Raw genomic sequence first — 17469 nt, forward strand, 5'->3', positions numbered from 1 at the left:
TATTATGCCAAAGTTTTTTTGACATCTGCAAAACAATTGCTTACCAATAGCTTTCTTCACCAATTCCCGTTGTTCCTTCCCACTGATTTCCAGTTCCGGGGAGAGAGACAGACCAACTTTAATGTCAAAGACCCACAGTTTGGTATTCATTTGGCCACAGACCCCCCATTTGATATAATTCTACCCCAATCTACACCGTATCATCACTCACCTCACCTATCCCGTAACCCCGGAGGCGGAGGGTCGTTGGGGCACCACAGACAATCTGTTGACCTCTCCATCACCTCTCCATCCTCGGCAGCGCTCATTGCCTCACTGAGTTTAAAGTGAGTCCAAAAATGGTAAATGGTGCATTTATATAGCGCATTACATTCACACACATTCATACAGCGATTGCTGCGGATGCCAGGCAAGGTACCAACCAGCACATCAGGAGCAAGTTGGGGTTGTGTCTTGCCCAAGGTCACTTAGACATGTAGACAGGAGGATCCGGGATTCGAACCGCTGACCCATGGATCATTGGACGACCTGCTCTACGTCCTGAGCCAGTCGCCCCATTCTCCGATGTCATCTTCCCATCTTTTCTTCCGTCTCCCTCTTCTCCTGCCACTTTGTACGGTGCCTTGCGGGATGGTCTTTGCAAGGCCTGAGGGCTGAGGATCTGGTGATGTGTCCATACTACCTTAGTTTACACTTTGACAGTGTCAGAGAAGGTCATCATGTGGGCCGATGGCTTGGCTGATCTGAGTCCAAGTTTCACAAGCACAGAGAAGGATTGAGACGACAAGTGATCGCAGTATAGTCTCACCGTTGATGCCAGACTTATGTTTTCATATGGGCTTGAGTTTTGCCAGGGCAGCAGTTGTTTGAGCAATTCTGGAAAGGTCATCCCGTTTGGATCCTTCATCTGACACGATTGCTCCAAGGTGTTTGAAGCTAGACACCGTCTGTCCATTGACGTTGATGTCTGAGCGGATGCCACTGTTGTCATTGACTGAGATATAGTGAACATAGAATTTGATAATGCACAAATTTGCATAAAATGGTACATGGGACATTTTGACAACTTTATATCGTAGCTCATGATTTTGATTATTATTGTTATAAGTATATTTCCACTCTCTACTAGTACTACCATGCTTAGGAAAGAAAGCATCCAGACGCACACAATGCAACTTGGAACATTTGTGTTTTTAATTTAAAACAAAATTTTATCTTTACTTTTCTTTTTTAATGTACAATCAAACCATCAATTTAATCATACATAAAATTCTTCATAATGTACAACTATAATAACTACCCATAAATTAAAAAAAAGAAAAAAAGAAAAAGGGAAAAACATCGATCAGTATGAAATACAATGTTAGGCGACACACCACCGGTTAACGAAGGCGATGGCTCTGCTTGTCAACACACAGAGGACAGTCACTGCATTAGAAAGAAAGAAGACAATGGATAACGCCTCCCTCCATGGCTCTCACAGACTCACACGTATACATTTCTGGTGTCTTGTTTGCCTAGTCTGCGCTCCCAATCCTCCACCCGTTCCCAACGTCCTTTATTCCCTCTATACGCGCCATATGGAATACGTACGCGCTTTGCGTCAATAGCAGAAGCATGCATCAGCATCATTATACGTGGATACAACACAACAATGGCCAATACTGTGTTTTTCGGGAAATGGTGGAGAATTGCGATGCAGGGGCCACGACGTAATTAAGAGAGGCAACAGAACAAGGTTCGGTGGGCTGGGGGGGGGGGACCACTTTGACAAGCGCACGAGTAGAGGGTGATTGAATGCTGCTTCATTTTTGCTCCTGCATTTGAACATAACACAAATGACAGGCCCAAATGTGTCGTTAGGACACTTAGTGGGTTTAGATGGGTCTAATCAATATATTAAGAGCGTCTAGAGAAGAACGGGACGTCACTCCAACCATGGAAAGTAATAGCGAAAACCTCCCAAGATGGCACCACCTGTCCATTGAACGGTTCCTCAAGCTATGTACCTCCACTATGACTAAACGCACTGTGATGGAATAACCACCACGTACGTTTACCACCATCCAACCATGACAAGCAGAGGCATGGGTTTGTGGACAGTACACCCATGGCAGGGATTCTCAAACCTACATTTCAAGGACCTCTAGTTTGGTATGCAATTTAATAGGCCACAGAAAGCTTGGTGTACAAATGGAACAAAATGGACCCGCCGCAAGGTCCCTTCGGCTCCACTCACAGAGTTACAGAGCTGTGAGGGTCCATTTGGTTCCCAACTATCACCAATTCAGCTGGAGACCCCTGGAATCCCATCAAGGACCCCCCCTGGGTGGGTCCCCAGACCCACTTTGAGAACCACTAACCTATGGTGTGTATTAACCAAAGACACGGAACAACTAGCATTTGCATACAATTGTTTGATTGTATGCAAATGCTGACAAAGCATTGATTTTATTCTATCGCAGGTACCACAGGGGTGGTGCCTGCCACCATCGGATACATGTGCCAGACGGACGATACAGGGAATCCCATAATAGCATTTCAAAGTCAATTTGTACCTTGCAGTAAAATCCCAAACACCTGTTACTCCAAGGATGTTAAATCAAATGACAAGAAATATTCACAAAATTCATTTTGAACGAGTCATAATGTGGCGGAGGTAACAGATAATTGCCTCATGTTTTAGTTTTTTCCGAATGTCTTTTCCCAAACAATAAGGCCAAACTCTTGGCATCTGCCTGCTAGAAGCGTGAGTTCTTTTGAACCGGGCGTTCAGAGAATCGCCACATCGGTTGTTTCTTTAGCCCAATATCGCCTTCATCACACAAACCTTTTGAGAAGCATTAATTTGCACATGAATATACTTGGTAAGCGCACCACGTCGCACACACACAAAAATAGAAGATCTACAAGCTTGGAGATCTGCCATTTTTTTCTGTGTAAGACACCCTGGGACTTTGCACTCATTTCTCACGGACGCTGCGATGACAGGAGATGACATGGATATTCAATGAGAAAAAAAAGTAAGGTACTGTTTGAAGATACAGGACATTACTTATCACACGCCTTGATACAGCATCAGCGAGGGGGGGGGGGGGGGGTTAACACGGCCACTGTGCCTCATCATCATCATCTTCCTCCTCCTCATGAAACATCAACCGACGCGACATTGAAAGAAAAGTGCAGATTTCCAGTCTTGTATTGTTCGTGTCAAGCTGTAAAAAGTTAGTTGATTATAGCAAGATCAATACTCTAAAAGTAGTAGCATAGTAATAGAAGAAAACAAAAGGAAAAGTGGTTTGTGTGTGTTTGGATCCTGTAACAGAGTAACTTTACACAGAATAACTCAAACTAGATTTTCCTCCTTCTCCTCCTCCCCCCCCCCCGCCCTCTTCACGTCCTCCTGCTATGGACAGAGTGGAGGTTGATGGGTGTCTGACTGTCTGTCACACACACACACACACACACACACACACACACACACACACACACACACACACACACACACACACACACACACACACACACACACACACACACACACACACACACACACACACACACACACACACACACACACACACACACACACACACACACACACACACACACACAAGGGAACTTCTTTGTTCTTGAAATACAGTGCGTATCCACCTCACGCACGCACACTTTAAAGCCACCTCAAATAGTCTGCCTTGCTCGGGGGGGTTAGTGAGGCAGAGTTACATCAGCAACCTGACCGGAATGTAGAGGTGCTGGTAGCGATAACGCACGTTCACAAGCGCACACACACAAATACACACACATTTCACAGGTAATAAACAATGCTGTTTGAAGGACGGACGGACGGACGGGTTGCGCGCGTGTGTGTGTGTTGGAGGAGTTAAATCTAGGGACGGTGGCCTGGATGTCATCTCAAGGTGTCCGGTGGTCCCTCCTCGCCCTCCCAGTGGAGATCATTCTGACCTTCGACCCCTGAGCCAGGCCGTGTGTGTGCACACGGCAGCGTCCACTGCAACCCGACAGAAGCAGGACAATAAGAGGGCAGGGCTCAACGTGTGTGTGTGTGTGTGTGTGTGTGTGTGTGTGTCACAGCGTATTAGCAGCACACGAAAAAGCATGCTTGTTGGGGTGTGACATCTGCACAAAAGTGTGATAGCTGTGTGCATGTGTAGCTGTGTGCATGTTTTCCTGTGTGTGTGTGTGTGTGTGTGTGTGTGTGTGTGTGTGTGTGTGTGTGTGTGTATATATATATATATATATATATATATATATATATATATATATATATATAAACCCCTCAACCTGTGACATCACCGAGTCCTCAGCAGCCAAATGATAATAAATTGAGTCTCTTGTCTCATCGTCCTCTATTTTTTTGGGTGCCCCCTCTTATGGCCACCGGGGGGGGGAGGGAGGGAGGGCAGTCAGTCTCTCAGCAGGGGGGGGGGGGGGGGGGGGGGGCTGTGGGCGGGGTCACCTCAGTGTTTGGCGGTAGTGGTGGAGGATTCTATTGGGAGTTGAGGGGGAAAGGGGCGGGGCCGTATGTCAGAGATTGGAGCCATCTAGGAGGTGCACCACCTCCTCCTCCTCGTCGCTCTCCTCTCCTCCCCGCCGTCCCGCCCCACGGTCCAGGAAGGAGGGGGTCCGTCCCGTCCTACGGTCCATGAAGGAGGGGATCAGTTGAACATGATGGACTCTGGATCCTTGTCGGCCATTTGGGCCATGTGACGCAGGATGTCTTTTTTTGTGATAATACCAAGGAGTCGCCTGCAGCAGGAGAAAGAGGAGAGGGAGGGAGGGAGAGAGAGAGAGAGAGAGAGAGAGGTGGGTAGTGGTGAGAGGGGGGAGGGTAAGGATAGAAGAGACAGAGTTAGGACTAATATTAGCTAATTTATACTTGGTTGTGTGCCGGTGTCGTCGCATTGGCGAAACCAAATTGCAGATCTGAGTTTAGATGCCGTTTAGATGAGGCACGTTTTCGATTCACGACACCTGCACACAACCAAGTATAACTCAGGCTTAACGATGGCAACGTCCCACGTGTCGTGTCGTGGGCGTGTGTTGGAGACAGAATGACGTCATGTTTTTGTTGGCATAATGGCTCGGTTCGACAGGTGGATAAAGTAGGTCCCGTTATGTTTTGAACGAAATAATGTTTTTCTTTTACCTGTGGACAGCAAAAAGGATACCATTTAAGACATAAACACAGCTTCTTTGCCACCAGACTAACACCAGCCAAAGGAACACACATTATCGGACCCGAATACCATGATTCGCCGCATGGACCTCAAGGTAAAGAGAGTTTTGTAAATGTGTCCAAATAAATGCATCATCAACAGTAAAAGCCGTGCCAACAAAAACATGAGTTCCTGAAGAACTACAGCCGGTGGAGAGAATAGGTGAGTATACTGCAGCAGGAGGAGGAGGAGTGAGTGAATGTGATGACATTCAAAATGGCACCCCGGCCGCCACTGACCGCATCGGCAGATCCATCACGCTTAAATATGACACATGCTCTGGCATAATGCCCGTTTTTTTCAGTAGCCGGGCCGTGGGGAGCAGGGTGCCATTTGAGACGTCTCGCTGTGGCGGTTCTCGTTTATAAAAAAAAAAGGGAGATCGGTCCAGAAGCCTGGTTGGTGGTGAACAGCGGAAGTGAACTGGATTCCTACAGGAAACAGGAAGTGGTGAACAGGAAGCAGTGTGAACACAGAACCTTGGGAGGAGTGGGGGGGAAAAGGAGGAGACATAATAATTGCTTCTCGTGGCGTTCATTGTCTTGAGAGGACAAGTGAGGAGACGATGTCGTTTACGACCTGTTCAAGAATTTAATGTTTTCCTGTCTTTTTTGTTTTTACCCCGTTTCTGTTTCACATCCCAGCCGGTCAGCAGGGCACACTGGCAGTGTGAGCAGGACACCCTTCCTGACTGCAAAGAGAAGGCTCAAGTGTACGGCGATCCAAATCCAATCAAATCATTTTCTTGTTTGTTTTTGAAAGATGTTCATAACTCATGGCATCATCCAAATAATATACCGTAACTCAATTCAATCAAATGAAAGATTAAAGCAATCTTCCCCGTTGTGAAGACAGGAGGGCAGTGTGGGTATGTTTACATGCCTGCCTGCCTGGTCTGGTGTACAAACTGTACACAGACCTGGGTTTGTGTTGAGTCATTATTACTGTACATTATTAGACAACTGTTCAAGATGATCGTGTTGCTTATTTTGTTTCATTTCGCACAAATATGGACGACACATCTTTATGTACACTATGTGACGTTCAAGCCCCATTAGCAAACAAAGCCTGTGATCAGACGCCCATACATAGCGTAGGACGCCAGTTACCATTATGTAACTATCATTTTCGCTTCTAGAAAACTGTTTGACGTCTAGCCTAGCCTGGGCAGCATTCCTTTTCGGGTTTATGATCCGGTCGGGAGCGGATGTTATCGTTACATCATGTTGTAGTCATTGTTTTGTAGTCATCAGGCCGGAAACCTCTAAAACACAACTTCCTTTCCCTCAAACCGGAAGAATAATAATACCTTCCCAATAAAAGTGTGACTCGCACTACGATGGATCACACTGAAATTTAGTAACACAGACCAGGCTTTCCTCCTCCGAGGTAGAAAGACTGATGACGCAAGGTTAACGCCCGGCAATCTAGTGTGTTGTTTGCCAATTTGTCAGACACTCCATTTTAAAATAAGCTCCTCCCTTGTCCTCCATGTACAGAATACGTCTTCACGAAACAGCAGACAATAGGTCTGACTTGGCTCAATATTCAGGCTGATTCAAGAGCACCACAGGCTTACTCAACACCTTCTGATTCCTGCAAGGAGGTGTCAGGAAAACTATGACCATAGTAATCAGCAAGTATCAGCGTGCTTGAATTCCACCACAAACAGTTTTAAAAAGGACCATATCGGCATCACCTAATCACAACTTTGACCACATACCATACAGGTAAACGTGAACAAGTCCTCCTTCGTCTTTAGACTGCAATATTATGTCATATTTGGCCTTTACTCATCCTCCTTCACCGCTAATCATGATGAAAAGGTGTGAGAAGACATTCTGGCATGATAGGAATAGGAATCCACCCTTTTCTTCACATGCGTCCTAGATTCGGCTGTCTGTTCCACACTTCACTCTCGTACACTTGTCTTTCTCAGCTGTTGAGCTTGCGTGCGACCATCCCAGATACATATCAAACATCTGTGAGCAGGTTGTTAGGTTTCAGATTGGATCTGTGAAACCCCTCAAACTACAGCATCATCTGGGCAGAGATAATCGATTTGATCAACCCCGGGCTGGGTCGCCTGAGTGGGGGGTATGATGTTGGTAGACCTGAAACCCCGTTGACCTCAGGATACATCACTGAGGATAGGTGCATCCATGCGATGTATTTTTAGTTATGGTTCCAACTAGGAGGGGGGTTTCTGACCCCCAAATCTCCCCGATTATCCTGTAGTGTGAGCCTAGCTTAACGTGAGTAAAATGTTCTAGATTTATGTACGACACATGGTCAAAGTTGTGAATATACAATGACAGGTGGTGATGCCGGTAAGGTCCTTTAAGATCAGGTGAAGAGAAGCATCTCAAGACCTTGGAGAGAAAGGTGTGTCTGAGCAGGAAGATATGGTAGTGGTCAGGAGAGGTGGTTGGCTACAGGAACAGAACAATGCAGACCTCCTTGGCTCCAAATAGCTTCATCTAAGTAAACCAGGGTCACCAGGCGGCCAGACTGACTTAACATTTCCTTTTCATTTAGTTCAAGTTTCAAGTTTGAAACCAGCTCACAGCGGTTTTCAGACGATTTGTGTCTAAGGCAAGGTCATTTTGCATTTGTCGTATTTTTTAAAACTTGTTTCCAGATCTCTACTACTTTCAACTTTAGTGGGTGTTTCTGAAATGAAAACAAACAATTTAATTCCTGATTAAATTAATTTCCTGATTCTACAATTTCTAATTGCATGAACAGAAAATGTGTACTAAATATATATATGATTGCGTGCCGTAGACATAAACTGACAAAGAAAGAAAATATTTAAACAACCAAGCTTTTGAATGTAGTTCAGTTGTGCTATTATGAGGCAGAATAGATACTTGTCTGGTGCCCAGAGGAAGCTTATTACTGTACAACTGTATTCAACCTCTTTTTAGCAGATAAAATGCACATGCAGTACACGAAAATATAAGCAGCATTTGAACCCAGGTCTGAGTGGAGACAGCCTCTGGGAGGCCTTGACCTGTTGGGAGCGGAGCTTGATTTATTGCTATGGAACTACTGAGCAGCAGGAGAAATTAAATATGCTAAGTGGAGCAAAGCAGAATCTCCCAAAGGCAAATTAGCCCTAGGTACATATTCTTCCTACTTTAAACCAGCAAGTGACCGTAACACTAGAAATGCATTTGGGACACCAGGCTGGACCAATTCATATCAGAGAGGTTTGGGGGGTTCTGTTGGAAGTGGGGTGAGGAGGACTCAGTCTATAGGGTGGGGGTGACAACATGGAGGATATGCCAGAGGAGTACAGGCCAGGGAATTGGCTTGGGTCACAATAATATTACGGCTCAATTATTCTTGGTTGCGCGGCTGAAAACCCAGCCGCTCTACAAGTTAGCAGCAGTGCAACACGCTGTGCGCTTGTAGTTCGGCTATAAATTCTGGCGTGCAAAAACCAACCACGCGCGACCAAGTATAACCCACACCTTCAACAGCTAGCTCACTAGAACCACTACTATACTATCACTATAGCATCAATCACACCACAGGGCTCATCGTAACACTACACACCCTTCTAGTACCACAGGGAGGCTTGGAGGAGGAGGAAGAGAGGAGGGATACTAGCCTGGGGCAATCCAACATATCCCTCCAAATCATTGGTTCCCAACCTTTTTATACTGAAGTACCACCTAAGAAAATATTTGGCTCTCCATGTACCACCATAATAAATAACATTTATTTATTTAGTTAAAATTCAGGAGCGTATAGCTGGCCTTTTTGTTCCATTCCTATATTGCCAATAATGCTGCTGCTCTGACAAAACTCAATCTAATCACTAATCAGCACAACTGATGATATTTCTAATGTGATTTATAATCCGTTCTCAAATCATCTAATTAACGGCTAGGTGTGCTGTTATGCCCATTTCAGCACGGCTGGAGAGCCTATTTCAACCAATGGCTTGGTCAGAACTGAAGAACTACCTGTAGTAATATCAATATTTCATTCCACTTGTCTTTTTTTCTCCTTTTTTTGGCCGACTCCTCTGTGTTACCACCAGAGGGGCCTCAAGTACCACTAGTGGTACCAGTGGTTGGGAACCTCCGCTCTCAATCTCTTCTCCCTCACTCACTCCCTCCCTCGTTCCCCTCCAGAAAATAATTAGGGCTGCAACTATCCATTATTTTCTTAGCGATCACTCGATCGCTTACTTTTTTTTCCGATTAGGTAAGTGTGCTTTTTAAAACATTGATTTGTTTTAGAGATCAATGACGCTAATCAAGCCCTATTGCATAGGTGTCATTAAAAAAACAGTGACAACAGGCGATCGACACATCGCGACGCCACACAACGTGAGCGTGTAGATCGGCTATTTTCACTATTTTTCAAAAAATCTTCGCCTAGGGATACTACATTAATGATCGATTATTGATTATTTTCTATAATCAATTGGATCAATTAGTTTGATTAAAATGTTGCACCCCTAAAAATAATCAATCCACACCCCTTAGGAATAAACAAACAGTGATCTGCTTCCCAGAGGCGGCTAGCTACTCGCCAAGTGGTCGTTTGTGTCACGGTGGATACGAGTCATGGTCAGATGTCACTCCACCTGTGCAGACCCGAGGGGGGGGGTTAAGAAAAAGGAAAAAGCAGTTGTTAAACTGTGGTAGATAACGCTTCCCAAAAGAGATGGCTGTCTTATGGTGTGTGTGTGTGTGTGTGTGTGTGTGTGTGTGTGTGTGTGTGTGTGATGAGTAGGGGGGGAATGGCTACTTGACTGTATGTAGAATGATTGATGCGATTAAACATGACTCAAAGATCACACACACACACACACACACACACACACACACACACACACAAACATAGATCACACAAACACACACACAATACAATTATGAAAAGATGGCCTTCTAGGGATGGGGGAATGAAATGACAGCTACTGTATTGTGTATTAACTATAAAATGCTATTTTAATGTCTTCTGCCAATTAAATCCTGAAGAACCATAAAAGCATCACTACATGTCAATGTCCATTCATAACTTTGCCAGCTTGTAGATGGGTTAATTTTGCTACTTTTGTATGGTATTAATTTATGAAAAACACAGAAAGTTCAAATATGGAGATAGGAAGATTCTGGCCAGTCCTCACGAATGCTTCATTGTTAAGATGGTACAATTTACGTCTGCTCACTCTTGCGTCTCATTGGTGGGCTGTTGGGCAGTTCAGAAACCTGACTACCAATGACTTCATCGATGGGGATTTCGAGCCAATTTAAACTAATGCCTCTAATTCTCTTCCTGGAAAGTTAGCAGGCTGAAATAGAAGCCATTGTCTCTCCATCCTGCATCTCGCTTAGAATTAGAATATTAACGCTTCTAAAGAGAGATCAGACTTATTAGCGCGAGGTAGTAATGGAAGATTTAACCTCCCAGTTTTGGGGGGAAATGGAAGGCGGGGCTTTTCAGAGTAAAATCTGCCTCATCTGCTTGGCACTCTAGCGCCTTTATTCTGAAAAAGTCCCTGGCAAAAACAGTGTTAATGGGAAGTATTTCCTACAGGCAAAATTCTGACTTACCCTTTAAAAGGCCCTTTGCACCATGACTAATTTATTCAGGTTAATTTGGTAACAGATTTAATGACTAGAGAGAAAATCCCTTAAAAGCAAGTAAACAAAATATCCCCTTTACAGAGAAGAACATGCTCAGCGTTGTATGTAAGTTATATGGCCCAGGTTGTGCTATCGACCAAAACATGTAGTGATGCCAGTATGGTTCTTTAACCACTTCAACCCGGGCGTACGTCCCTCTTTTGGCCACCTCAGTATGTTGTCAAAAATAGTCAAGGATTAACAAACAACAGCGAAAATACCAGAACTACAGTACAAGTGTGTAGATGCTGGCTATTTTCGCTATTCAGAATCTCCACACAATGAAGTACTGTATATAGCAATGGTTCTCGCACTTTTAAATGTCAAGGTCTCCCCTTAAAGGAGAATTCCATTCTAGAAGGCTTTCTTACCTTTATTTGTAGTTGTTACGTCCCCACCAAAGGCATAAGCCCTCAAAAAATTGAATTGCATTGGGCATTGGGGTGTTGTGCTAATTCACTCAAGTTAATTTCCATCGCTCAAAAATATATATTTTTTTGTATATATCCTCTCTTCATAATGTAAATAGTATCCCAAGTGGCACACTTTACTACTTATTTCGATGGAAATAAGCGAATTAGCACAAAAACCCAACCCCCATTGAGGGTTTATATTAGGGGAAATAGCCAAGAATGCACTTTTGCACAAAATAACACCTGGACCTCTTTGGTGGGGACGAGACGTAACAACTACAAATAAAGGTAAGAAAGCCTTCTAGTATGGAATTCTCCTTGAACTCTAACAGTATACAAATGGAACCAAATGGACCCGTTAAGAGAACCACTGGTATATATAGGGTGCAAGTGGTTATAACAACAGGACATGCTTGTGACACAGCTCAGCTCACACACTACTAAGCAGGAGGTACTGGGACTATAAGATGCAGCTGGATGAGGATGGGCCGGCCGGCAACACAGCTACAGTCAGGAAAACTAGCAAAGTCTCTAATGTTTGTGACAGTTCCCATTAAGAAGTCCTCCATAGAGCGTTGCAGTCCCATTCATTTTCCCCATAGATGTTTCAGAAAGCCAACCATGGCTCCTGACAAATCATGACAATGTTTTAGGCCGAACAAATGATTAGAAAGAAGAACAAAAAGGGTAGAGTTTTTCTTCTTTCTGAGTATTTGTTCGGCCCAATTTGTTTTGTTTATTGTCATGATTTGTCAGGAGCCGAGTTGGCTTTGTCCACGGCTTAAACATCTTTAAAATTAAATAAATACTTTTTGCAAAGTCTATGAGGAAAATTAATGGGGAATTATTTTCCGGGTCTCTCAAAAGGGCGGGACTGCGACGCTCTATTACAGGACCCAAATATATATACCAAGCTATGGAAAAAAGACTAGTGAGAATGTACTGTACACTACGTTCACTCACTAACACTGTAACGAGTATGTATAGCTGCTTAGCAAATGAAAATGGATGCCAAGAGATGATCTAGTTCTACGCATTTGTTTTCGTTGCTACTACTATGAACATCTCTGTTAGAAGAAAGTCCACACCAAAACCACCAAAACCCACAAGTGCAAAGAAGTGCTTAGAAGTGACAGGAACGACGGGACGGGAGGAGGAGGGATAGAGAAAGAAGATGATGGTGGCTCTTCTTTTAAAATAGGAAGCACCGGGAACTGTCAGCCCTTTATATTATATATACACCACATCAAAGTTTCATGCATCCCTTCCTAAGAGGTGGAGCCTAAGAGAACAGGTGTAGGTGTGTGTGGGGGGGGAAGGGGAGGGGGGGTTAAAAGGGGGAGGAGGGGGCGTGGCTAGTCACCAGGGGCTCCGTGTGTTCCTTCAGTTCCTCCAGATGTTCTAAAATATTCTTCTTTGTGATGATGCCCAAAACAATCCTGCAACACACACCCGTTACTAGGCAACAACCCCCACAACAACAACAATTACAACAGAGAGAGAGAGAGAGAGAGAGAGAGAGAGAGAGAGAGACAGAGAGAGAGAGAGAGACAGAGAGAGAGAGAGAGAGAGACAGACAGAGAGTGAAAGGTAAACAGCCAGAGGGAGAGAGAGAGAGAGATAGAGGGGTCCGGGCACACCTAGGATTCCATGCGCGGCCAAAATAAGCTGTCTTCCGGGTTTTTAGACAGCTGGTAGATGGAAATGAAGCTCTGTCTGCAGCGTCGGCCAGATTCCCGGAAAAGCTTGCCCCAGTGGCATTCTGCCGCGTGGGTGGAGCTTCATTTCCATCCAACCAGCTGTCTAAAAACCCGGAAGAGACGCCGGCAGACAGCTTCTTTTGGCCGCGCTTGGAAGCTTAGGTGTGCTTACACTAAGAGGGAGAGAGAGAGAGAAAGGTAGACAGATAAGACAGAGAGAGAGAGAGAGAGAGAGAGAGAGACGAGACAGCAGCAGCACAAAGCATACATAACAGGGATAACAAAACACAAATAAAATAACTTAAACACTATAGACAACATAAAAGGCAGTCAACATAATAGCAACGTAATAAAACTGTTAATAAAAGTGGAATTGTGTTGGAGTGAGAGTTGAAGTTGTTTCTGAAATATAATGTAACTGGAATAAAGAACATTTGCTTCTATTTGATTAGTCTTTTTTTTTTTTAGATCTGGTTTTAACTGAATCAAATGGATCTCTAAATGGACTCTAAAAATATAATAAAAATAAAATGTGGGGTAATAAACAAGGATTCAAAAGAAAGACTACAAATAAAAATAATAAAAATAATATGCTGCTGCTATATGAGACCTCGGACCCTACACTACTCTTAATCGCTTTGTCACCACCGCATTAATAAAGGGCCTAATTAAATGCTGTAAACAATTTGTCCTGTAATTAATACATCTCCCCAGCAGGTGGCTCCCTACCCGATGGTGAGGGAACAACTCAGCACTAATATTACCATGAACATTGCTATTGTTCTCCTTTATAATTAATCATATGAGAAATCACACTGAATTGACCTTATAATAATCATCTGCGAGGAAGTAGCTCATAACATGTCTACGGTAGATTTGTATGAAACAAACACTTTGCAGGTAGAAAGAGGATAATTCAAGCTTTCCGTACAGCTGCAATGTTGGTGAGTTTGACGTAATTTATTACAATCAGATTTCTGTTTGGATGAATGGGCTGTCAATGGCAAATTGCACATAGTTACCACTTTGCTGGCAACATGGCTGTGGTGTGTCAATAACTTATGAACTTTCTTCCCCATAATAACACAAATTCCATTTCCCTTGTTGTTTTGGGAGCAGAGGTACACAGGCTTCCTTCTTCCTTAAGAAGAAAGTTGCCTTGTGTGAGTTAATTTGTTAAAACACCTGTAGTCGAGTCCCCACTGCTAAACCAACCAGGTGGTATTTATTCAGTAGCAGGGTGCGTACGGGTCAGGACAGTTAAGGATGTGGTTTATACTTTAGTTGCGCGTCTGTGTCGCGCACCACACACACACACACACACATAGCTGATCTGACGGTCTTGTAGATCTGCTATTGTTGTCGGTGCACAAAATCGCCACGCAATCAAAAGTATAACTCCGGCTTAGGGCACAGAGCATGCAGGTTACAGGGGCCATGCAATACAATGGTGTGTGTAGTGTGTGCACGCACGCACGCACACACGCACGCACGCACGCACGCACGCACGCACGTCTGTTCACTGTTGCCCCCTTTAAAGTGTGAATGAAAGAAAGGAGAACTGGAGGGGAAGCTTCCAGACAGTTGCCTTGTCTTTCCCTCAGTGCTACGTCTTCCCTGCCCCAATCCGGCAATCCATTTTAGTTTTTACAAATTTACACACGCATACCATACTTTTTTATTCATTCCGTTCCAGTCTCCTCCTACTCACCCGTTGTGAGTGACCAGACACTGGCGGAGGCCCATCTTCCTGAAGATGTCCACCACGATCTCCATGGGGGTGTGGTCGGTGACCGTGAAGGGGCTCATGTCCAGGATGGAGCGCAGCTTGAGGGGCCGGGGGCTGTCGGCCGGCAGGGTGGGGGCGTGCTGCGTGAAGTACACCCTGGAGTTCAGCATGATGCCCTCCTGCTTGCGACGGGCGTTCTCTGTTTGTTTACGGACGGACGGACAGAAAGAGAAACGGAAGAGGACAGACGACGGGGGAAAGAGAGAGAGATAAGGGAAACAAAAGGACAGACGACGGGGGAAAGAGAGAGAGATAAGGAGAAGTTTGTGAGAAACAAGTGAGACGAATAGAAAAGAAAAGAGGGAGAGGGACAAAGAAAGAGACAGAGATGAGGACATGATTATCAGGAGCAGTTATTTGTTCAAGTTACACTTTAATCCACTTAAGTCGTTTATGGGGACAAACAAGGGCACATTGCTGACACAGAGATTGCGGTCAGCAGAAAGGGTGCCATGCCTTAATACGGAGGCACAGAAGGCCATGCCAAGTAACCTGGTATGGCCTTTGGAAATAGAAATAGAGCACATTCACTAGTATTCAGTTCACTGCCACAATACAAGAGGAAGCGAGAACAACGATCTGTTACCACCCACAAACATGGGTAAATTCTCCTTCTACAGCACTGCCAAGGGTGGAATGCCCGACTTCCTCCTTCAAAAAAATGCAAATCACTGTCGTCCTTTAAAACAGGCCTGAAATCCACCATTCAGTGTGCCAAAGGGAGAGGAAATGATTGCTCCTCCCTTAGAGTCAAGTGATTTTAACTTTTTATGATGATTTGAATTTTGTTGTAATTTTTCATGAATGAGGAGTCCAAGCTGATTCTTTTCACCTGACAGGGGGGAGTTTCCCCGGCCGGACGTAGCGCGTGGAAGGAACACGTTATTCCGACCAGTTCCTTTCCCCTCCATCAGGCGCCCCGGCTGGCCAGGGGGAGGTAGTTTAGAGACCAGGATTACTGCATGTTTTTTGTGAGGGTACCTACCCTAGGGGACACGGGGAGAACATGCAAACTCCACACAGAAAGGCCCTTTCGCCAACCCCGCCTCGGGTATGGGCACTGATGACGCGGAGGGGAGAGGACGCCCCCAGCGTCCCCAGCGGGAGTCGAACCAAGGACCTTCTAGCTGTGAGGCGACAGCACTACCGACTTATTTCTGCCAATAAAGTATTCAATCAATCAATCAAAAGCCTGACCTATGGCGATGGTGATGTCCCTGCGCAGCGCGAAGCCCACCAGCCTCTGGGACTCCTTGGAGACGATGACGGGGAAGCCGTTGAAGCTGGTGTCTCCGATGACCGCCTGCAGGTCCTCCACGGTCAGGTCGTCCTGCGTGAGCACGGCCAGCGGCGGGTCGCTCTGCCGCGGCCGCATCACGTCGCGCGCCAGCGTGGTGTGCGTGAACTCCTCCTTGGCGTCCAGGAAGGGGTAGCCGTTGAGGCGGATGTGCGCCTCGTAGATGCCCTCGCGGCCGAAGGCGTCGCCCACCCACTTGCTGGTCATGACGGCCGCCATGAGGGGCACGATGTACTCCAGGCCACCAGTCAGCTCGAACACGATGACCACCAGGGAGACGGTCATGCGGGTCACGCCGCCTGGAGGAGGAGGACACCACGACGACGACGGGGCAGAGGAAAGATGGTATTTTTTAAACATATTAACCCATTTTAGACCCGAGGACGATTCTACAAATGTCTTTGTAGAATTATCTAGAAAACCCATGTTCCTGTCAGTCGTTCTCAAACATTTTAATGTCAAGGACCCCGAAACGTTCGCTCTGAAAGAATATATATTCAAAGAATTGCGCCACATTTTCATGGGTTTTTGAAAAGGTTTTTCAAAAGCTCACAGCGCGGCACTCGGTGCCGCGCTGTGAGCTTGTAGATCTGCTATTTTTCAATAGCTAAAGCATAACATAATGCTAAAAACACTAAAAGGGGTTCCCGCCCAGAATGTGTTAAGAGTAAGACCTGAGAACAGATTCTACAAATGTCTTCTAAATCCTAACAGTTTTCTGTTTGTTGTTTCTTTATCAGTGGTGCTCACACTATTTAATGTCAAGGACCCCCAGAATGATATACAGTATATTTGGCCGCAGACCCCCATCTGAAAATATGTTGTTCCAGAGACCCTTACGGGTCCATTTGGTTCCATTTGTACACTCTCAGAGTGTCCTTGAAATTAAAAAGTTTGAGACCCACCTCACACTAAATGGAACAGAGCTTTAAGTTCATTAGTATCATCGGTAACACCTGTAAAGTAGGGAAGTACGTACGAAGAGCTATTCTGTGTGCATGTAACCCATTGGAATGGCGTATCTTTAACCCATTTTGACCTGAGGACGATTCTAAAAAAAAATCTTCTAAATCTTGACAGTTTTCTGAAAATCCTGTTTCTATGTCAGTGGTTCTCAACCTTTTTCATGTCAAGGACCCCCAGAATTATCTGTATTTGGCCGCCGACCCCCATCTGAAAATATGTAGTTCCAGGGACCCCCTCAGAAGCAAAGATTTGAGTTAAAAATGCTCTGAAAAAATATATATTCAAAGATTTGCGCCGCATTGTCACAAATTTTCAAAAATAGCAGATCTACAAGCTCGTAGCGTGGCACTCGGTGCCGCGCTATGAGCTTGTAGATCTGCTATTTTTCAATAGCTAAAGTATGACATAATGCTTAA

General features: G+C 45.0%; 1 protein-coding gene across 6 annotated transcripts in view; it reads right to left on the reverse strand.

Moving 5' to 3' along the window:
* Positions 1 to 1172: 1172 nt before the first annotated feature.
* Positions 1173 to 17469, reverse strand: part of clcn3 (chloride channel 3) — a 73613-nt gene continuing 57316 nt past the window's right edge. For 4 of the 6 annotated variants that reach the window (XM_079491031.1, XM_079491033.1, XM_079491034.1 and 1 more), the window contains 4 exons: positions 15988 to 16386; positions 14713 to 14929; positions 12665 to 12740; positions 1173 to 4770 (listed from right to left, as the gene is read on the reverse strand). In XM_079491031.1, the coding sequence (XP_079347157.1) occupies positions 4549 to 4770; positions 12665 to 12740; positions 14713 to 14929; positions 15988 to 16386 (914 nt within the window). In that variant the 3' untranslated portion in view covers positions 1173 to 4548. Of the gene's footprint in view, positions 4771 to 9792; positions 9847 to 12664; positions 12741 to 14712; positions 14930 to 15987; positions 16387 to 17469 lie in introns of all 6 variants that reach the window. The other 2 variants (XM_079491036.1, XM_079491035.1) reach the window with 2 other exon arrangements.

The sequence above is a fragment of the Electrona antarctica genome, assembly GCF_951216825.1.
Source record: "Electrona antarctica genome assembly, chromosome: 21".
Taxonomy (NCBI): Eukaryota; Metazoa; Chordata; class Actinopteri; order Myctophiformes; family Myctophidae; genus Electrona; species Electrona antarctica.